The sequence below is a fragment of the Panthera uncia genome, chromosome B1, assembly GCF_023721935.1.
Source record: "Panthera uncia isolate 11264 chromosome B1, Puncia_PCG_1.0, whole genome shotgun sequence".
Lineage (NCBI taxonomy): Eukaryota > Metazoa > Chordata > Mammalia > Carnivora > Felidae > Panthera > Panthera uncia.
Window position 1 is genome coordinate 128093906 of NC_064811.1, and position 23004 is coordinate 128116909.

Sequence of the window (23004 nt, forward strand, 5' to 3'; positions counted from 1 at the left end):
CGGGGGCGGCGCGGGGCGGGGCGGGGCGGAGCGGCGCGGGGGCGGGCCCGGGGCGAGGCAGCCCCGGCGCCAGCGAGCGAACAGCGAGCGCGGCGAGCACCCGAGAGGAGCGCGAGCACCAGCATGGCGGGGCTCCGACGCCCGCAGCCGGGCTGCTACTGCCGCACCGCCGCGGCCGTGAACCTCCTTCTGGGCGTCTTCCAGGTCCTCCTGCCCTGCTGTCGCCCGGGAGGGGCTCAGGGACAAGGTCAGCCTTGCGCCGCTGTGCTCGCTCTCCTTCTCCACCCCGCCCCCCCCTTCTCTTTCTTTTAGGGAACTGCTGAAATCTATAAGAGGGCGAGGGGAGGAAGGGGAAAGGGGCAGGAGGAGGAAGGAAAGCGGTTGCAATTCTCGGCTGATAACATTTTCTAACCACAGCGTCCCCTCCCGCGCCCCCCGCCCTCAGACAAACGGAAAGCTGGGCAGTCGCGGAGCTTGGGGACAGCGGCGCGGACCGCTAGCCGCACGCGCCCCGGAGCCTTTGTGCGCGGGCCCCGGGCGCCCCGGGCGCAGCCCCCGCTTTGTGTGGCGCGCGCTGGGGCCCCGCCGCGGCCCGGCTTCCTGCAGCTTTGTTCCTCGAGCTTGGCCGCCCAGGACCCATCCTGCAGACGCCAGCCCCAGATGCTGCGGGATGCGGAGCGCCGAGCGGCCCGCCGGGTGGCTATCCCCCTGCGTCCCCCCTACCCCTACCAGCACAAGAACCCCGACCTTGCACGCTCCCTACTCTCTGTCAGAGGGGCCGCCCGCTTGCACCCCGTCCATTGTGTTCTTGTCCTCGGGTGGCCTCCGCTTAGAGAAGGAAAGGGTGACTTGTTTTGGTGAGGCGAGTGCACGGGGGCATGATAGGGAAACAGGAAGCGTTTCTTTTCCGTGCATTAAAATGCGGTGTATTTTTTGGTGTTCGTGCAGCGATTGAGCCCTTGCAGAACGTGGTGGAGCTGTGGCAGGCAGAAGAAGGGGAACTCCTGCTGCCCACTCAGGTGAGGACGACCAGGTGACAGGGCTGGTGTGGGTGTGCGAGGGAGGACAGGCCGTCGGCCCCCCAGCGGCACAGGCGCTCGGGCCACTTTGCAAGGCAAATAAACGGTCGGGCCGAGCCTGAACACCTGGCAGCGGTGGCCTTCCCAGCCTCCTCCCGCGCCATGTGACAGGGCGTGAGTCACGCCCGCCCCAAGTTCAGGAGGTGGGAGCCCAGGCCACCTCAGCAGGGCCGAGGCCAGCCAGAGGCAGCCTTGTGGAGGGGAAGGGCGGGCCCCTCGGCGGGCTGTAGACCTGGGTGCGCGAGGGACGTGTGCCCTGTTCCCTAAGTGAGCTGGAGCTGTGTGTGCCTGAAGACAACAGGAATATTGATTTCACAAGTGTTAGTGAGTGGCACTTGCCATTAGCGTTAAGTAGCTTTGCGATGAAGATGTGACTTTAAAAGATTGTAGTCTTAGATTTTTTCCAAGGGCCTTTAATTCGTGTTAGATACACCCTCTTAACAACTTGAATTTCAGGTTTTGGGGGTTTCTCCCCCATATGATACAATGATTGCATGTGGAAAAATAATTACTAGCATTTCATTGAGAATATGTGGCATCATACGTAGATACGGTCCTGCAAAGCATTGTGTGAAGGTTTAACTTTAACATTTGAGTGCAGATGTACACATTTTAATATGTTGTTGACTGCTTCACAGCAGCAACAGTAGTGACCCCAAATACTGTTTTTTGGGGGGTGTTGAATTGTAAGGGAATATTCAGCTTGCGTGTGGTAGTTTTTAAGATGTTCATTAATTCCCACATTGGTGACAGCACTTAATTCTATGTTGTCTCTGGTGGCTGTTTGGAAAAACAGGATGTCTAGCTGTAAGTTCCCTGAAGAACTGTGCTGTTTTACATTTAAGTTTCTCCCTCCTATGTGAAGCATTAGAGTGCTGGTTTTGAGATATTCAGAATATTCCCCTTTACCAGGGCTAATGAATAACAGCTACAAGGCGGAGAGGTGATTTTTAGAGGAAAATTTTCTTGGACCTTCCCTGAAGGCCTGCAAGCTGAATGAGACCAGTCCTTTGAGAAGAAGCCTTATCGGGATGGGGAGCAAATAGTCTGTCCTTCTCTTAAAAGTCTATTCCCAAATGGATTTTTTTTTCTGATTATAAATAACAGATGTGTATTGTGAGGGTTTGGAAAATACATAAAGATGAAAAGAACTAAATAGAAATTGTTCATGATTCTACTGAAAGATCCACATTTAAAATTTGACGTTTTTACTTTTTAAAAATAGTTATATTTGTGTATCTCAGTGGTGTTCAAAAGCAGCATTAACGACACTGTGGGGTGGAGAATTCTGTGTTGTGGGGGCTATAGGATGTCAAGCAGTGAGAGCATCTCTGTCTTTACCCACTAGATGCCAGTGGCACTTTCTCCTCCCTCTTCCCCCCCAGTTGTGAGAGCTAAAAATGTCCCCAGACATTGCAAAATGTCCCTGGGGAGCAAAATTGCCCGGGTTGAGAAGCACTGGTGTATATCCATATGCATTTGCATTTTTACTCAATTGTAGCCTGTACCCTCTTACTGGTTAGTGTTGGAAGCCAACCCAGACAGAAAGGAAAGTAAATTATAGACTCTGATTTGTTGGAGCATTAGTTGAAGATTTAGTCACTGTGCTCAGAGATGGAAATGTCAAGGCCTGTGATAGGATTAATGATATTATTTATAGCCATGAAAGTTATTTTATAAAAGTCTTAATTTTTGGTTTTGTTTTGTTTATATGGATAATACAGTTTGCTTTGGTAAAAAAAAAAGTCACAATTTAGAAGCTGTCTTTCTGGACTACTCAGTATAGAAGCATTTATAACTAAACTATTTTAATCAAAGCTATAATGAAAGTGAAACTGGTATTCAAAATAATTTTCTAAATACTTCGTTTCTGTCTATATGTGTATCTTTTAGAGACTATTTTACCCTGCACATACCTGGGTGGGGGTGAGGATATATATGCATCTATATTATTTATCTAAACTGCACCTTTATATGCATATCTCTCTAAACTGCATATATATAATATATACACATATAAACCACAGTGAGTTCTGAAGACAGTTATTTTTAGAGAATTCTCTTCAAAGTATTTTGACTCCCCCCCCCCCCCAAAAAAAAGCTCCCTCGTGTGTCATGGAGTCAGCTGAAAAGAGAGTATTTATAGGTGTTTTTTAAATTTGAGGGTTTCTCCTTAATTAATTTCTAGGTTGGGTTCCTTTCACTCAGAAGACTCCGAGGCAGCTTCAGAAGCTAAGATTTGTCAGTGATAGGTGAAATGGGAGCCCCAGAAGATGTGGCATTACAGAATTGAATATTAACATTTACCACCACTAATTATTTATAGTTATTTATTTTGGAAATGTTTTCTGGTGATTGGGTCGTCTTTTTTTTTTTTTTTTTCCTTTTTCTAATGGGTCTTTAAGTGATCAAGAACTAGAAGAGTGCATCATTAATAAAAACAAATATAACAATTGAATTGGTATCATCTTCCAAATTCTGTCCAGGGTTCCAGGATTTGACTCCCGGTTCCATCCCTTTTCACCCCTCATCCTCAGTTTCTTCACCTGCAAAATGGGGGTAATAGCAGTGTTGATCTCAGAGGATTTTGCGAGGATTAAAAGTATCTTGAACTTAGTAAGCTCTTCATGTATGTTACCTATTATTTTGTCAGTATCTCAGCTGACTCCTAGATTTGGTCCCTGGAGAGCATGGGACAGCTTTCCTACTTTGAAAGGCTTGAACCAGTGCAGATAACTCAGTCCTGTATGTTCTCTGCAGTTGTATAGATACATAATATTATTCATGTCTTTTTGTTAGATGCTGTTTTATGTGGTAGGATATTTTGGTGTAGGAACATAAAAAACTCTATCCCTGGTGATGATGAGAAGGAAGAAAAAAATGCGATTTTATTCTTACATTTACAGAATTTTCCCCCTCTTCTGGCTTTACCCCTCCTTCAACACACTGAATCCAAAGTGGTGATGGTTAGGAACCAAAAAATGTTTTCATTAGCTTATTATCAAGAAGAAATTGCGAGTGTGCCAAGATATTGCTTTGTGCACCTTCCTACTTCGCCTTCGAGTAAAAATCCCGCTGATCCCCTTGACCTGCTCTGGCCCTTGGGGCCTTCCGCAATCTGACCTCGTGTGTTGCTCCAGTCAGTCATCTAGGATGCTCCCTACAGCCTGACCCTTGGCAGAGGAGGCCCCACATGTATCTGTTGAATGGAAGGACGAATGCTATTGCCCTGCTGTTCCCAAAGAGCCAGTCCTTCTAGACTTCTTTTTTTTTTTATTTTTTTTATTTTTTATTTTTTAATATATGAAATTTACTGTCAAATTGGTTTCCATACAACACCCAGTGCTCATCCCAAAAGGTGCCCTCCTCAATACCCATCACCCACCCTGCCCTCCCTCCCACCCCCCATCAACCCTCAATTTGTTCTCAGTTAGGGCAGCAGCACTGTCATTTCTCTCCTTTTGAGTTTCTTAGGTGTCTGGAGTTTTTCCTTTGCCTTGGGGGTGCCTTCTTGCCCTAACTGGATTTCCTGTAAGAGGGTTTGGGCTTTTGAGCTTGGTGGGCCCATTGTGGCCCCATGGTTCTGCATACAGAAGGCATTCAGTGGTTAGCCCATGAGTTCTTCCTAGGGGAGGAGAGGCAGTTACCATTGTGTTGTCCTGTTTATGAGGTTAGTTTCGAAGACCGGCAGGTGTAATGCCTTAAGCTTTGATTTCCTATTATTGTGTCGTTGTCGTTGTTTTGTATCAGTTCTAGTAGAAAGAAGGGAATCTAGAATTTGTTCTAATGCATTCAGCCTTGGCTGAGAAGAGAAGTCTCGCTCCTAACCCCCCCACCCCCCCCCCCCAGCTAGGTTTGGGACAGAGACATTGGTGCTGAGTGAGAACAGCTGTTACCTGATACAGAACCATGTTGGTCTGTTGAGGGGGGGGTTGGGGGGGGGGGGCTCAGTGCTTTTCTGGCCTTGTTTGTTCATCTAGCAGACGCTTAGCATGGGCCTGACCCAGTTAAGCCCCTGGGATACAGTGATGAATAAGAAAGAGTCTCTGCCTTTAAAAAACTCATGTCTTACCCCTTTAGTCTGAGGGTATAGATAACGGAAACTAGTAGAAAGTGAAACGGGAAATGGTACATTGAATATCTGAATTCTTCATTATCTCAGGTACTGTGTTATGTAATAGCATCTTGCTCCAGTCAGTGAATCATTGACTGGTATTTAGAAATCTTTTTGTCATAGAGATTTATTTTGGGCTTAATCTACTTCCACTATCAACATAAAAAAAAATAATAGCTGACATGGGTTGAATATCACTGGCATTGTTTAAGCACTTTATGAGTTATTAATACTCATGGTAATACATGAAAAACTGTGAAGTGTTATGACTTGATTTTTACAGATGAGGAAATTGAGGCCCAGAGTCATTAAATAATTTGCCCAAGGCTATATGAAAGCAGGAGTGGTGTGATTTGAACCCAGGTGGTGTTCAGGGTTAAAGCCTTTGCTCTGTGTGAGTTTTAGCAGTCTGACCAGGAAAAGTGTTGTGATAAAGTTCCTGTGTCTGAGAGAGATACTTTCATGTTCTGTTTTGAGTTAGAAAAATTTGCTTAATGAAGTCTTTAAAAATAATCAATAGTCATATCTGCTAGTATTTTCTACATTTTTGCTTAAAAATTTTTTTTATTGGGGCACCTGGGTGGCTCAGTCAGTTAAGCATCTGACTTTGGCCTAGGTCATGATCTAACTGTTCTGGAGTTCAAGCCCTCCATCGGGCTCTGTGCTGACAGCTCAGAGCCTCGAGCCTGTTTCAGATTCTGTGTCTCCCTTTCTCTCTCTCTCTGCCCCTCACCCGCTCACACTCTGTCTCTCTCTCTGTCTCACAAAAATAAATAAACATTAAAAACATTTTTTTAAAAAGCATTAAAACTTTTTATTGGGGTATAATTGGCATACAACATTATATTAGTTTCAGGTGTACAACATAACAGTAAGTCTAGTTACCATCTGTCACCATACACAATTATAAAAACATTTTTTTTTGTCTTGTGATAAGAACTTTTTTAAGGTTTACTCTGAATCACTTTCAAATATGCAGTGCAGTATTATTAACTAGCCATCATGCTGTACCTTACATCCCCAGAGACTCACTTATTTTATTACTGGAAGTTTGTACCTTTTGACCTTCTTCACCCGTTTTGCACCCCACCCCCTGCCAGCAATTACCAGTCTATTGTCTGTATCTATGAATTTGGTATTTGTTTTTGTTTTTTAAATTCTGTATTTGAGAATGACCATAAAGTATTTGTCTTTCTCTGTTTGACTTATTTCACTTAGCATAATGCCGTAACAGTCCATCCGTGTTGTCACAAGTGGTGCAATTTTGTGTGTGTGTTTTTTTAATGGCTGAATAGTATTTCATTATGTATACATATATATATATATTTATATGCATGTACACATATATCTGCATACACACACAAACCACCACATCATTATCCATTCATCTATCAATGGATAGATGTTTACATGTCTTGGCTATTGTAAATAATGCTGTTGGGTATAGATACTTTTTCAAATTAGTGTTTCCGTTTTCTTCAGATCAATACCCAGAAGGGCAATTGTTAGATCAATTTTTAATTTTTTGAGGCATTTCCATCCGGTTCTCCACAGTGGCTGCACCAGTTGGCATTCCCACCAACAGAGCAGGAGGGTTCTCTTTTCTCCACATCCTCACCAACAGGTTTTATTTCTTGTCTTTTTGATAATGGCCATTCTAGCAGGTGTAAGGTATATATCCATTAGCATTTGAGAACCAGCTAGAGGGTGCTTAGCTCTGCAGACGTTTGTTGAGTGCGTACTGTGGGCCAAGCACTGGTCTATGTGCTGTGGGTGTCACATTGAACAAAAACTACTGCCCTTGTGGAGCTTCCAGTCTACAGGAGGCATATAGATAGTAAATAAGGAGTAGAATAAATTGTCACTTATTTAGTCTGTTAGGAAGGCATCAGTGCTTTGTGGTGGCAGACTGGAGAAGATTCAGGTGATGGGAACTGGAGTTTTAATTTTAAGTCAAGGCAGATCCCTTTGAGAAGGGATATATTTGACATTTGAACCAACCCTTGAAAGCAGTGGGAGATTTAGAATAGCTAGTGCAAGGGCCCTGAGGCACTGCTAAAGGATGGGGTGGGGGAATTACAGGATTTGGTTCCTGCCCTTTGAGAGCCTGGTGGTGTTGGGGAGATAAGGCTGGTAATACCCTGAGATAACATTCAAGTGCTGAAATGTAGGAACTGAGAGGAGAGAGGAAGAACAGTGTATATTAGAGGGGTCTGTTAAAGCTTAAGGGTGGGAGGGCACTTGGAGAGCTGCATTAGCAAAGGTGTGAATGGGGCCTTGTCTAGACCCTTACATGGGTGACAGTTCAGTGTTTTTAAAGTTGATGCTTTGAATTGGAGCCCAGAGCGCTTGATGAAGTGTGGCTATAGAGATTGAGATGGCTATGGCGAAGTCAATTGACAGTTGCTCAGTTACAGGTTAAGGAGCTTGGAGTACATCTGACTAGCAGTTAGGGAGTCGTGGAAGGCTCTCGAGCAGAGATTAACGCAATGACATTGGATGCTGGGTCCATACCATGCGGGTGGTAAGTCATGATTGATGGTGAAGAAAATTGGTCTTGCAGTGGCACACGGGATGGGTTGGAGACAGCAGTCTGTTTTTTGTTTTTTGTTCTTTTTTTGGTAATGTTTTTATTATTTTGAGAGGGAGGGAGGGAGAGAGAGAGAGAGGGAGAGAATGAGTGGGGAGGGGCAGAGAGAGGGAGACACAGAATCTGAAGCAGGCTCCAGGATCCAAACTGTCAGCACAGAGCCTGACGCAGGGCTCAAACCCATGGACTGTGAGATCATGACCTGAGCTGAAATTGGACGCTTCACTGACTGAGCCACCCAGGTGCCCCTGGAGGCAGCAGTCTTAAACAGAGGAAGAAGCCCTGTGTGTGGTAGTAATGGAGGCCTGGGGTGCTGAAAGTATGGGCTGATTTGCTGGCAGAAGGGATGGAGAAGAAAGGACAGGTCTGTACCCTATTTCAGATGAGTGGGTAGGTCTTTATGCCTGGAGGCGAAGGAAGGAGAGCAGTGTAAGATGACCTTAAGGTTTGCCATGAGTCAAGGAGGATGTTGGTATCCTTGACAGAAAGAGGCGCGTTAGAACAGAAACCCCTTGGCAGGGGCCCCTGATGTTGATAAGTAAGTGTTGGTTGTAACTATTTCTGGGGAGACAAAATGCATATGTCCTGGAGGCATTTGCCAGTAGGGCTGAAGCTGTAAATGAATCCATCCTCCAAGTATTGTGGAGTATTTGCCATCTGTTGGCCATGGCTTGGTGCAGTGCTCACCAGAATCTCAGGAGTCTTGCTCTCGGGGAAGATAGGCATTCCCTGAGTATCCACACGTGTGATTGAATGAGGCATGGGGGCTGGCACTGGGGATTTGGGCCCTATGGTTCAAATTGGTGTAGGGAGTCTGGGCCCAGGAGGACTGGCAGTGACAGGGAGGAAGAGGGTAATGAGGCAGTAAGTGCTGAGAGCCAAGGGTTAGAGAGAAGCTGGAGGACCAGGAAGGCTTGGTATTCCTGAAGCCAGCAATGGTGAGCTTCGGGAAAGAATGGTCAAGATAGAGTCCGTCAGGCAGATTACATGTAGTATCTAATCCGATCTGCCCTTGTGTTTTGGTTTCACGTGCCTTTTCTTTTTACCCTCTTGTTATATGACATGTAGTTAGATTTTAGCCTGGTAAGTCTGGGAGAGGATTTTGGAAGTGCTTTTGAGTGTGATGTTTATACTATTTATAAAATTGATCAGCCTTTTTTATGTTGATGTCAAAATACGTCGGATATCCATTTGGGGGATTGCGAGCTAACCGATCCATTTCCTATATTGTTAAACTTTATTTTGTGTGACTTTTGTGTAACTTAAATGTTTTTTTGTTTTAAATGTTTATTTATTTTTGAGAGAGAGAGAGAGAGACAGAGCATGAGCGGGGGAGGGGCAGAGAGAGAGAGGGAGACAGAACCTGAAGCAGGCTCCAGGCTCTGAGCTGTCAGGACAGAGCCTGATGTGGGGCTCGAACTCACAAACTGTGAGATCATGACCTGAGCCGAAGTCAGACGCTTAACCGACTGAGCCACCCAGGTGTCCCTGTGTAACTTAAATGTTAAAAGGCTCTTGGAGAGAAGAGATGTCAAACTAATTTTGAGATTATGTAGGTTGTGGTTTTAAATGAGGATCTTTACATAAAATATCTAAGGGATCACTTGGCTGTTTATGGCTTTTAGTGGTGTCATTACTAGTGTTATTCTTTCAGTAGATACTGAATGCCTGCTGTGTATCAGGCACTGTTTTTAGATATTCGTTACAAGGTTATTACCTGTGTTTAATTTGAAGAACTGTTTCTTTTGGAGATTTTTGTGTTATTTTGAAATAACTGTTAAACCATGTTCTTTTATCAATAGGGTGATTCTGAAGAGGATATGGAGGAACATTCTCAAGAGCAGAGGTAAGAAAAACAACAGGAGCAAATACCTGCATGCTGAATATTGCTGCTCACTTTGGATGCTGTCAAAGTCTTGGTATATGTACAGCTGTGTTTATGTGTTTGACATATCTGTAATATACCTTTCTCTTTGGCATTTGGGGTATCTATACTCTCTGATAATTCATATGACTTTGTTTTAAAATAAGGTTGTATAGAAAGCTGTTAGAAATACCCCCCTGTCCCCCCACCCCACACATACTCTCACATGCACTCTCAACTTCACATTTTTCGTGGCATGCTTATGCTGTCCTCTTGCTCACAAATATCTGTTGAGCATCAGGCACAGTGCTGAGTGGTGGGCATAAAACAGTGAACAAAACCTGTGTTGCATATAGCGGTGTAGTCAGACATTACTGTAAATAAAACAAAATATTGCAGTTATAACTACCAAGAATTAGATTGCTATAGTATAATGAAGAAGAAGGGGTGGTCAGATGAGGCCCCTCTTAGGAGGTTACATTTAAGCTGAAGTCTGGAGGATGTGGAGGAATGGCCGTGCAGCAAACAGAGGGAACGTACCATAGGCAGTGGGAATGGCATGTGCAAAGGCCCTGAGGTAGGAAGCACTGGCAGCATTCCAGGAACTTGGAGAAGGCCTGGGTGGTTTGTGGGATAGTGAGGTGAGATAGGACCCTAGAAAACACATTAAGGAGGTTGGGTTTTGTTTTTTTAAGGGTGGTATGGTTTGTTGAAGGATTTAAAGCAGGGGCTAGCAAATTGAAAGGTGTAAATTACATTTTTAAGAGAATACTTTGGTCATGGTACAGTCTCGGTCACTTGTCAAACTGAGATGTCTGGTCCCTTGGAGGTGCATGGAGACTCTAAGTGGTACCTGGGCACAGGGATAACTTCCAGGGAATCAGCTTTTAGATCCCACTGTCCTATAGTCTCCTGAAATTGATCTGAGGTTGTGAGTTATCCTTTTTCACCTCTTCTTTTGTAATCTCTCTTCTCCACTTTACAAAAGAAAGGCATACTTCTTACCCAGCCCCAGTCTTATGAGTACTTCATCTTGGGCAATCAGAGGTGTGGCTTTGAAATGCTGATATTGGTTAGGAGAAGCAGTTAACTCTGATTAGATGACAAATTCTTTTGTAACTCTGGTGGCTTTTGAATCTTTCAACAAAATTTAAGGACATAATCAAATTGGCAGTTGATAGATGATCAAAATTATTTTTTTTAATGTTTATTTTTGAGAGAGAGAGACAGAAAGAGTATGAGTGGGGGAGGGCAGAGAGAGAAGGAGACACAGAATCTGAAGCAGGCCCCAGGCTCCGAGCTGTCAGCACAGAGCCCAAGGTGGGGCTCGAACCCACAAGCCGCAAGATCATGACCTGAGCCGAAGTCGGACACTTAACCAACTGAGCCCCCCAGGTGCCCCAAAAGTTATTTTTAATCATAGATCACTGTGATTTTTGGATAAACACTGAGGGTGTTTAGAGAATATAGGGACAGTGCTATAACAATGCTCCTTCCATTCACATCTGTTTATGTAAACAAGCTTTTTCAGTGCTTATATTAAATATAATATTTATATGAACCATTGATGGGGGTAAGACACTCATCCATTTCATTAAAGGATGCATTTTCAGTAAATTTGTTTCTTTATGTTTAATTTCCTATCAAAATTTATAAAATTTGTTGATCAGTTTTGTACTAGTAAAAATTGTAATGGTAACTCAATTCAGAAGAAAAAAATATTTAACATTTGAACCCTGTGGTCACAGGAATGTTTTTTAAAAAGCCTATTTCAATGTATACCCATAGTTTTGTTGCACAAGTATTTGAACATAAAGATGTATGTATTAGGTTAAAATCCTTGGAGGGAATATCCAGCTATTCAGGAATGCTTATAGATGTGTTTTTAAAAAATGGGCGATGATAGGGCTCCTGGCTGGCTCAGTTGGTAGAGCGTGCGACTCTTGATCTTGGGGTCATGAGTTTGAGGCCCACGTTGGGTGTAGGGATTACTTAAAAAAATGGATGATGATGGATTTCATTGCAGTGGTATTTAGATTCCGTTGAATATATTTTAAGAAGTGATTGTGAGTTTATTAAAGATGCCATCATTTATAATATACCAGAGATTTACATTCTTTGTGACCATTTAAATTCATTGTATAAAATTAAAAAAAATTTTTTTTTCAACGTTTTTTATTTATTTTTGGGACAGAGAGAGACAGAGCATGAACGGGGGAGGGGCAGAGAGAGAGGGAGACACAGAATCGGACACAGGCTCCAGGCTCCGAGCCATCAGCCCAGAGCCTGATGCGGGGCTCGAACTCACGGACCGCGAGATCGTGACCTGGCTGAAGTCGGACGCTTAACCGACTGCGCCACCCAGGCGCCCCCATTGTATAAAATTTTAAATGGAGGATAAATATATGGGGCAGAGTTCAGAGTTTGTCACAATCCTCTGTTAGAGTGTGTGGAATTAAGAAAAGGTGCAGGATGCTGGCAGTTGTTCAGACGAGGCTGGTGGGAGTGGCAATGAAGGGACGTGGAAAGTTCTGAGATGAATTTTGGGAGTGGAACAGATTCATTGCTCTGTCAGTGGTGGAGAGTGAGGGAAAGAGAAGTATGTCATGGAGGGCTTCTAAAATTTGGCTTGAGCATCTGGAGGGATGGGAAAGGAATTAGGGGGAGGGAAATCAGGAACTCTGGTTGGTTGTCTCATCGGAATGTCAGACTTGGTATGACAAGTCTGGAGATGGCAGGGAGGCAGTTGATGCTGTGAGTCCGGAGCATGGAAGGCCTGGGCAGCATCTCCGGGGGTGGGTGTATCCAGCCTGTTACTCGGGCCTTAGCCTTTGTTCTCCTGTTTTGTAGATTGCTTCGGTTCTCTCCTTTCCTCTCAGTGGGAGCTGGTTTTTTTTCGTCAGTTTTCTGTCAGACTTTAAGGTATTAGTAGATTTTATCCCTGTTGGTCTTTTGACATAGTGTCAGGTTGCTGTGAAGGTGTGTGGGGAGAGAGAATTGTAGCAGTGATTTAGAACAGTGGCTTTCGGGCTTTTTGACAGTGACTCCTGGTAAGAGATGCATTTTACATCAAGATTACCTACCTGCCCATAGGCATATATGTGGATGTATGAATGTGTATGCACATGGTTTATTTATCAAATAGTGCTTACCTTTACCACCTAGGACATACTCTTTTCTATTTTAAATTTTTTTACTGTGATAAAATATACATTACACTTACCATTTTAACCATTTTTTAAAATTTATTTTTGAGAGACAGAGAGAGAGAGAATGAGCAGGGGAGGGGCAGAGAGAGAGAGAGGGGGGACAGAGGATCCAAAACAGGCTTTGCACTGACAGCAGTGAGCTGGACGTGGGGCTCGAACGTGAAAACCATGAGACCGTGACCTGAGCCAAAGTCGGACGCTCAACCAACTGAGCCATCCAGGCATCCCCCGTTTTAACCATTTTTATTTTTATTAAAAAAAATTTTTTTTTTAACGTTTATTTATTTTTGAGACAGAGAAAGACAGAGCATGAACGGGGGAGGGGCAGAGAGAGAGGGAGACACAGAATCGGAAGCAGGCTCCAGGCTCTGAGCCATCAGCCCAGAGCCCGACGCGGGGCTCGAACTCACGGACCGCGAGATCGTGACCCGGGCTGAAGTCGGACACTTAACCGACTAAACCACCCAGGCGCCCCACCGTTTTAACCATTTTCAAATGTCAGTTCTGTGGCATTCAGTACTTTCATATTGTTGTGCAACTAATCACTACCACCCATCCATAGAATTTTTTTAGTCCATCTTATTTCATGGAAAAAAAAAATGCTGTTTGCCACGACTGGATTGATTAAAAAATTTCTTAATCATGATTCACATTTCGATCAGCCCTGATTTATATATTTTAATCTTCTCGATATAAAATATTCTAGTATTTTGCTGTCATGTTATCCATAGTTGCCTTCCTTTTAACTTGACTTCCAAACTTCCAAGCCTCTTCCTCTTTGTTTCTTCTGGCCTTTTTTTTTTTTTTTTTTTTGCTTAGAATTTGTTCCTTATGTGTAAAGATAACATCATGACATGGGTTGGATGGTGCTATTAGAAAACTTTCTTTGTGTCCATTTTCTGAAGATGTAGGTTCTCGAGTCCTTGGCAAGAATTCCCTCTGTAAGTGTGATGTCACGTGGTATGTAAATGAGTCACCTAAGTACTTAGTATTCACTTACCTTTACTGCACAGTTGGAGATTTTTTTTTAAGTTTATTTACTTAGAGAGGGAGAGAGCGCAGGAGGGGCAGAGAGATGGGGAGAGAATTCCAAGCAGGCTCTGTGCTGCCAGCGCAAAGCCTGACGTGGGGCTCGATCTCCTGAACTGTGAGATCATGACCTGAGCTGAGATTAAGAGTTGGACGCTTAACTGAGCCAGCCAGGTGCCCCTGGGAATTTTTTTTAATGAAAAATTTAATACCTCCAAAGCTCATATAATGTCTTGCTACAGTTGAAACAGACCTTTGGCTTTAGGATAGATGTAGATTTACAGAAAAGCTGTGAAGATGGCAGAGTATTCCTGTATACCCCTCATGCAGTTTATCCTACAGTTAACATCTTCCATTACTGTGGCACGTTTGTCACAACTAAGAAACCAGCATTGCTACATTACCATGAACTAAACTCCACACTATTTGAACGTCACAAATTTTTCCCTGGTGTCATTTCTCTGTCCAGGATCCCACATTACTTTTAGTTGTCATGTCTCCTTAGGACCTCTTGATTGTGACAGTTTGTCAGACCTCCCTTGTTTTTGAAATCTTAACAGTTTGGAGGAGTACTGCTCAGGTATTTTGTAAAATATCCCTCGGTTTGGGGTTGCCTGATGTTTTTCCTCTTTGTTAGACTGGGGTTATTATGCGTTTTGGGGAGGAAGGCCACAGCTATACATTGGTATTCTCATCACATATTGAGGATATCTGCTATCAGCATGGCTTATCACTTTGATGTTGACCTTAATCACCTGGCTAACTCTTTTCTTTCCATCTTTCCATGCTACACTCTTTGGAGATAAGTCATTAAATGGAATTAAGCTCCACCTGCATAAATTATTTGGACTTCTTCTTTATGGGAAATTTGCTTATTTTCTCTCATTCATTCAGTCATTTATATCAGTATATGGACTTATGGATATTAATTTATACTTTGGGTTGTAATCTAATATTTGATTTGCTCTGCTAGGTTAATGTCCTTTATCCTAAATCTTATTTATGAAGTTATTACTACCTCTTTACACATTTTTCAAACATTTTTGAGATTTTTGTTTTAATTACTACCCCACAAGGCCAATTCTCAATGATATTAAGTTGGACTTGAAGTCAGTAGAGTCAGTACTTACGAATTCTACAACATGAATGCCTCGTCTCTGAGAGCACTCACATAGAGGAGTCTTTCTTGGGACTCAAGAGAGAAGAGAGATTCAAGAGAGATTTGACCATAAAATAGAATCTCCAGATGTCCCAAGAAAAGTGTAGGTGGCACTGACATCTGTCCCCGGTGAGAATCTAGATAGAGGAGGAGGGCTCTGTGTCTCACTCTCCAGATGGCCCAGGGCAGGGCCCGAAGCAGACCACCATTAATCCTGGGGCGGAGGGTTCTGGAGTAGCCAGCCTATGATCTCAAACAGAGTTTGGGAAAGCTTTCAGGGAAATTGGCCTCACTGAAGATTTTGTTTGTATTAACTTGACTTAATCTTCTATGAATGCTATGTAATTATATTTGGTTGAATGCCAGAAAAGCAATATTTGAAAGACTTTCTTGCCTCTTGCCTCTGCGTCCCCATTTTTCTCCGGGGTGTTCTCAAATATCAGCAGTAATCAGTTTCTTTGCTGAGAGAGAGAGGTTGCGGTTGGGACTGAAGCAATGAGAGCAAGTGAGACTGGACTTCAGCTCTTGCTGGAATTGAATGCTCTCTGGGAAGGTTGTCTGGCTCTGTACACAGCTCCCATAAGCCTTGTTGGGGTATAATTTGTTAGAATGTGAAAAGTGTGAGCATCGCCGAGGTGAACAGTATAGTACGTCAGCTTCTAAAAACGGTTATATAAAAATCATCAGTACCGACTGGTCAGGTACAGCGTCTGTGGAAGTTGTCATTGTGTTGTGTGTTTTTAATGTGTTTTTATATGATCAGTAACAGCAGCAAAATGTGTTCTCCTGAAGTAGTTTAACATCAGTTAAAGGCAGATCCTTGAAGTCAGAACGTGCAGAAAGTCTTGTTAACCTTTCAGCAACATACTGAAAGATATAATTGCAGACAAAAACGACTTAATCATTAGGGAAACTTCTTTTGGCAGTCAAGGGGATTTCAGAGCCCCCACAGGGAATGGAACTGCTTTTCACTTTTCTTTGTTCTCCTTTAGAAGTTGAAAGCTGTGTTTCCAGCGCAACCTCAAAGTTCCTCACCTGTTGACAGGATCATAGCTTTTTAACCTTTGTCTGCCTCCTCAGGGTTCCCTTGTGGGCCTGCTTCTCTTTCCCTCTGCCATTTCCCCAGGTGATCTCACCTGTTCTCTTGGGTCTTATGTAGAAAGAACTTGCACTTAGATTGTACCTTCGAGCCAGGGGTCTCACCTGCCCAGTTGCCCACAGAGAGCTCCCTTTAGCTTTCAGGTGCTGCTAACCTAGTGTGTCTGGAACTGAGCTCTTGAGCTCGGGTCCTTCTCAGCCCTTCCCCTGCTGCTGCACCGTGCATTCATTTGCATAAGCCAGAAACCAGGATGGCCCCCCACCCCCCCGAATCCTTCATACTCCCCACCTAGTAGATGATCATCAGGTATGGCTGCATCTTCTTCAGATGGTCTGCTGCCTCCATTTTATAGCTACCCAGGTCTGTTCTTCATCTTCCTCCCTGCATAATGTATCCAAGTCATACATCCTTTCCTACCATTCCTCTTGCAAACAACCTTACCTTCGTGATGAAGTGCAGAAGACCTGAGCATGGTGTAGAAGGCCTTGGGTGATCTAGGCCCTGCTCACCTCTTCAGCCTTCCTGCCCCTGCTTCTCACTTCCCCTCTTGCACTTGGGCTCGTGCTCTCTCTCTTTTCTCTGGCTAACCTGCCCACGTGACCGACTCCACATGGCACACGATGACACTTCTCCTAGCACAGGGCTCATCCCTGTTTTAAAATTGCCTGTCCCAGGATTGTCCTGAGTCTCATTTGACTGATTCCTCAGCACCTAACCTAGTACCTAACTAACACTTGGGTGAAGACCTGCCAAATGAAGGGATGTAAGCTCCTATTTTTAAATTTAAGTCTTTTAGATTGATTGCTTATAATGTTCCACATGTTCTTCATATCCAAGCCCACAAGTTATATTTGCCATTGAAGTCCAAGGACTGGTATTAGTATTAGAGGTTGTGGTTTTTAAATTAGGTTATTGCAGTTGGTGTGTTTTTTAAAAGAGAATGGGTGATTAGCTCTATCTCTGTGTGCCCTGTTGAGACCTTCTACACGGTCATGTGGGCCCTGGGAGGGCTGTGGAATGAATGCATTTAGTGATCATCTTCATGGCCGTAACAGTGTAAAGTGAATTTTCTTTGACTGTAATAGATCTCATAATTTAGATATCCTTAGAATACAAGGTTTTAAACAGGGTTCTTGGCATATATTAAAATTGTTTTCAAGTCACAAAAACCTTGTTTGTTTTTTTTTAGGTTGTGAAACTTTTAGCAAAACTTTTGAAACTTATTTATATAATTATTTAGCCCTCAAGTGGAATTAGAAAAATAGTCTAATAGGATCAGTATCCAAATTCAGATTTTCATTGAAATTATTACTTCCTCTAAAAAAATTATTATTTTCCCTAGATTTATCTTACAGACTCCAGAGTGATCAGGCTTGTGCTAATTTATATCTTTATATCAAAAAAGATATTTGAACCAATTTTAATAATTCCAGGTGTATTTTGAAGAGTTAGTCTAGAATAAAAATAAGCAAAACATTTCATTAATGTTCACATTCCTGAAACAATAAAGTGGAATTGAAGTCTGGAGAGCCTGGGTATGGCCCGTAAACATGGCATATCCAGTGCCGGAAACTTGGTGTTCGTTCGTTACTTTAGGAAGGATTGCTTTAGGACAAGTGCCTTAATTCAACATTCAAAGGCTGACTCTTGGCTGGCCTCATTCCATATGCCACTGGGTGGCTTGTCTGATTATTGCTACCTGTCACAAACATTTAACAGTAACCTAACTCTGTGGAGTCTGTTCAGTCAGGTGTGCATCCTGCAGTAAGAGCTAGGCAGATTCAACAGCCTAGCTGTTGGAATGACAATGTGGTTACTTAAAAGTACATAGAAGATTTATAAGGGGCTTATTTCAGGCCAGAGCGAAGGTACCACCATGAGGAAGAGAGAGACTTGAGTGTTTTGCCATTGGGAACTCAGCTTCTTTCTTCAAGAAAGCTTATAGCGACAGAGTTAGAGATGAGCTGACATTGTGATTGTCTTGGGCTTCTTTTATGTAGTGAGAATTGTGCTTTGGGTTGCTCTTTAACCCATTCATCTTGATGGGGTGATGAAAAATAAAAGTCCTTTTTAGACGGATCCCAATACATTGGCAGCAGTAGTGATTAATTCTACGAAGGCATTCTGGATGTGTTGTGACGCTAAACTTCTTACTGCTTAAGAGGGCGGCAAAGCTTGGGGTTTCAAGGTTCAGAACAGAAATATAATTTCCCAAGGCAGTATTCTCTGTCTAGGAACACAAGTGTTAAGATAATGGGGTCTCCCAGGAGCTTGTTACTCTAATTTCAAATGAATTGTCATCAAATTATTCGTTTGTTGTTACAGTCTTCCACATGTGAAATATGACTCTAGAGTAATAGTGATTCCCACCCCTCCTCCAATAAATGTAACAAAAGAATGTTGCCGCTTTACAAATAATTAACTGCGGAAATCTGGATGGTATTTCACAGATGTTGTGCTCAATAAAGATGTTTTTCAGAACCGTTGTTTTTGAATTGTCTTTGCAACTAATTTATAAATGATATAAGGGAAGTCTTACTTGTTTATTATAGTCTTTCCCCATGTTTTCCCCCAAGTAGTGGGGATATAGTTTTTAAAAATTTGCTATGAACATGAAAATTCTTCGGAAAAAAATTTTAATTTATTGAGAATTTGAAGTTATTTAATTTTTTTTGAAGTTATTTAAAAATTACTCACTGATTGTTCTTTTGTTCCCTCCAAAAATTTTTTAGTAAAATGTTTGTTTCAGGAAGATAGCCATATTTACCTCATGGCATTATTTTCTCTACTACACACATACATATCCCAGTTTGAGAAACATGGTTTTAGCATCATACTTGCTTTTTCCCTCACACCAATTCCTTTTATTTTTAACCAGTTTGTTCATATATTTCAATCAGAAGACGTGGCTCTGGATGGTATGTGGTTGTTGGGCTAAAACTAAACTCATCTATTAATAAACTATAGGGACTATACCAAATTAAAAAGCTTCTGCACAGCAAAGAAGAACCGTGACCAAAACAAAAAGGCATGGAATGGGAGAAGATATTTGCAAATGATAGATCTAATAAAGGGTTAGTATCCAAAATATATAAGGAACTTATACAACCCACACCTCCAAAATGAATAATCCAATAAAAAATGGGCAGAAGACATGAACAGACATTTCTCCAAAGATACACAGATGACCAACAGACACATGAAAAGATGCTCGACATCACTCATCATCAGGAAAATGGAAAACAAAACCATAATAGGATCCACCTTACACCTGTCCCAATGGTTAAAAAAACATAAGAAACAACAAGTGTTGGTAAGGATGTGGAGAAAAAGGAATCCTCATGCACTGTTGATGGGAATGTAAACTGGTGCAGCCACTGTGGAAAACAATATGAAGGTTCCTCAAAAAATTAAAATGAAATACTATATGATCCAGTAATTCCAGTACTGGATATTTACCCAAGAAAATGGAAAACACTAATTTGAAAAGATATATACATCCCTATGTTTGTTGCAGTGTTAATTATAATAGCCAGGATATAGAAGCAATCCAAGTGTCCATTGATAAATGAGTAGATAAAGAAGAGGTGATGTATACATACGATGGAATATTATCTAGCCATAAAAAAGAGTGGAATCTTCCCATATGTGACATGGAAGAATCTAGAAGGTGTTATACTAAGTGAAAGAAATCAAACAGAGAAAGACAAATACCATGTGATTTCTCTTACACGTGGAATCAAAAAAAACAAATGAACAAATGAGAAAACCAGACTCTTAATTACAGGGAACAAACAGGTGTTTGCCAGAGGGGAGGTGGGTGGGGAGATGGATGAAATAGGTGAGAGGGATTAAGAGGTACAAACTTCGAGTTATAAAACTTTATTCCCTATTTATTCCATATTTATTTATGACTTATAAAATAAGTCATGGAGATGAAAACTATAGCATAGGGAATAAAGTCAATAATATTGTGATAATACTGTATGATGACAGGTGGTGACTGTACTTATGGTGATGAGTACTGAGTAATGTATAGAATTGTCAAGTCACTGTGTTGTACATCTGACACTAATATAACATATGCCAACTATATTTCAGTAATTTTTTAAACTTCAAAAAATATTAATCCCCCATCCCCCCCAAAACTAAACTTCTATAGGAAAGATGAATTGCCACCTGTGAAATATCCAAAGAAACCCACTGCTGCATTTGAGGTCGTTCCTGGAGAACAGCGTCAGTAAAAGCAAAGACATTGTGTGTGCCTCTTACATTAAGCATTGTGAAAATGTACATAGTAAATAATTCATATTGATGTTATGCCTTGTACATTGTTGACTTTTAGGGTTGTACTACTTTGTGGATGTTGGGCTCCTTTAGCTGCCACTAAATTATTGATAATAGGTGAAGTCCAGTTTGAATAACAATCCATTGTCCCAGTTGATTGCTATGACAGATGTATGTCGTATGAAGTTTTGGTGAGGTGATTCCTCTGGGATCACGATTGGTCTATATCTCTTAAAATCAGGCCATGCTAATCCAGTCAATCCATTAAAAATTAGATTGAAGTAGTTGCCCTTGTATTATACTTCATAGTTTACAAAGTATTTTTATATGCATCGTCCTTAGGTAATCAGGGATTCCCATTTTGTAGATTAGGAAACAGGTTCAAAAAGGTAAAACAGTTTAAGATTACAGGGCTATGAAGGGGCAGAACAGGCACACAGTCCGAGATGTCCTCTCTCTAGATCTACTTGTTGTCTACCTTTTATCTAAAGTGATACGGAAAATAGAAAACCATTTTCCCAGTTAGCCTGCTCTGTGTAGAAAGAGACCAAATCTAAGATTGGTATGTGGAAGCAACTGAATTCTTCAGTAAGAATTCAGAATTCTTTGGTATTCTATGGTTCCTAGCAATCCCCTGAAGTAAATGAGCATGGCTTTGTAAGAAAGACTGAGAGTTGGGACTTCAGTGTAGTAACACTTCACTGTGTCCTAGAGAGCTTCTTTCGTTTTCTAAGTGTTGCTCATCCCCTGATACTGGGTTGCATAGCTTTTGATGAAATAACTGGAAAATCTAAATCCAGAATTTTAGGGTTACTTTGTGGAACACATACCACTGTAACGTGTCCTCAGAGGTTGTCTTTAGTTCTTGGATGGACATATTACCCTGTTTGCTTTGCTTTGCGATTAGATATTTTCAGCTTTAAGTAACAGAAAACCCTGACTCAACCAGTTCAAACAATGAAGGACGTGTTATATCACAAGAAGCGAAGCCCGGAGGCTGGGTGGTTCTGGGCTGGTTTACTCATCAGGTGAGCGTCAGCACCAGGCACCGGGTCCTTCCAACTCTCTGTTCAGCAGGTTCAGTGTGCTGCCCAGCTCCCTTCAAGGTTGCAGGAGGACTGAGGCTTCGCTGCCTGGTGTCCTCCCACCGGAACAACCAAAGGCAGGTTAAAAGAACCTTCATCCTGTGTCTCTTTCTCAGGAGCGCCCCTCAGCGCACCTCCCCTTACATCTCCCAGGTCAAAAATGGTCCAGAGTCACCTGGAACTACTCCTGGCTTAGGGACCGATGGGACTACCCAGTTTGCTTTGCAGGGGAGTTCACCCAGCTGCCAGGGAGTGGCGCTTACTGACCACTTGGGGGCTGTACCTGTGTGGGAGAAGGGGATGGACAGTGGGAAGGCCAGCAAGCAGTGCCTGTTGAGCCCGGCTCAGGGCTTGTTCTGAGTGAGGAAGGACAAGTCTAGGGCAGTGTTTCTCCAAAGAATAGTCCCGGGACCAGCAGAATCAGCACCGCCTGGGAACCTGTTAGACCGGTTCTCAGAGCCCACCCTGGGCCTACTGAATCGGAAGCTCCAGGGGAGGGGCCTGTGATCTGTTTTAACAAGCCCTCCAGGTGATTCTGATGCATGTTCAAGTTTGAGAACCATCGGTCCAGGGTAAGGCATCTGAGGAAGAACATGTCAAAATTCACTTTGGTTGAAGATTAAATAATTAACAGCAGAAATGGTCTTGTTGGTAAAACATTTGGTTGGAAGTTGGGAGACAGTTGCTTTTTTTTTTTTTTTTCCCCCCAGTGCTGCTCACTGTCACTGGCCCAAGAGTTTAGCAAACTTAGGGTATATACATATTCTTTTCAGATGCTATCAAGTTTCAGCCAGTTGCTCTAATTTTTCAACAAGAGTTCTGTCATGGTTTTGGGGGTAAGGGTGGAGTTGCAGGTTGAGCTTTAGTGCCTACCCATTGGGGGTCTGCCGTGGCCTGGCATGCCTGGTAAACAGGTGGGTTAGGCCACTGCAGGTCAGCTTCCAGGGGAGAACTGAGGAACTTTCTCGGGGATAATTCATTCATTATAAGGGAAGTGAGTCTGGCAGAAAACCTTGGCCCAGTAACAAAAAGTCTCAGTTATTGGATGGGAGAGGCCAGTCACAGTACAGGGTGGTGTGTGTATTCAGATCTGCCTCCTGGCCCAGCTCCCTCTGGGCACGTGGCTGTGTGTGTGAGAGAGTGAGAGTGTGTGAGTCTGTAGTGGGGGGCGGGGGTGTTGGGGCGTGAGGAAGGATATTACTTAAGTAAAAACTGAAAGAAGTGTTCTAAAAATTCTGTGAGAAACTGGGGTGGGCGGAAGCAGAACAGGCACCGCCCACAGGGAAGGGAACTTCCCCATCCTGCCTGGACGCCCCCCACCCCCACCTGGGTCACGGATGCTTGGACAGGAGCAGGATGGTGCTCAGGGTGGGAGCTGGAAAGAAGGAAGAAAGTCGGGACAAGGGCCCAGATAGCTTAGCCTGTCATGTGACACTTTAAGAGAGAGAGAGCTTCCCCAACCAAACCACAGACTGGGGATTCCCTGCAG

The 23004-nt window shown here is 42.9% G+C and overlaps 1 protein-coding gene across 3 annotated transcripts in view; it reads left to right on the plus strand.

Moving 5' to 3' along the window:
* Window positions 1-37: 37 nt before the first annotated feature.
* The window catches only part of TMEM131L (transmembrane 131 like), a 169779-nt gene continuing 146812 nt past the window's right edge, over window positions 38-23004 (plus strand). For 2 of the 3 annotated variants that reach the window (XM_049632310.1, XM_049632311.1), the window contains exons 1-3: window positions 39-247; window positions 949-1019; window positions 9586-9629. In XM_049632310.1, coding sequence (XP_049488267.1) covers window positions 124-247; window positions 949-1019; window positions 9586-9629 — 239 coding nt within the window. In that variant the 5' untranslated portion in view covers window positions 39-123. Of the gene's footprint in view, window positions 248-948; window positions 1020-9585; window positions 9630-23004 lie in introns of all 3 variants that reach the window. The other variant, XM_049632312.1, reaches the window with a different exon arrangement.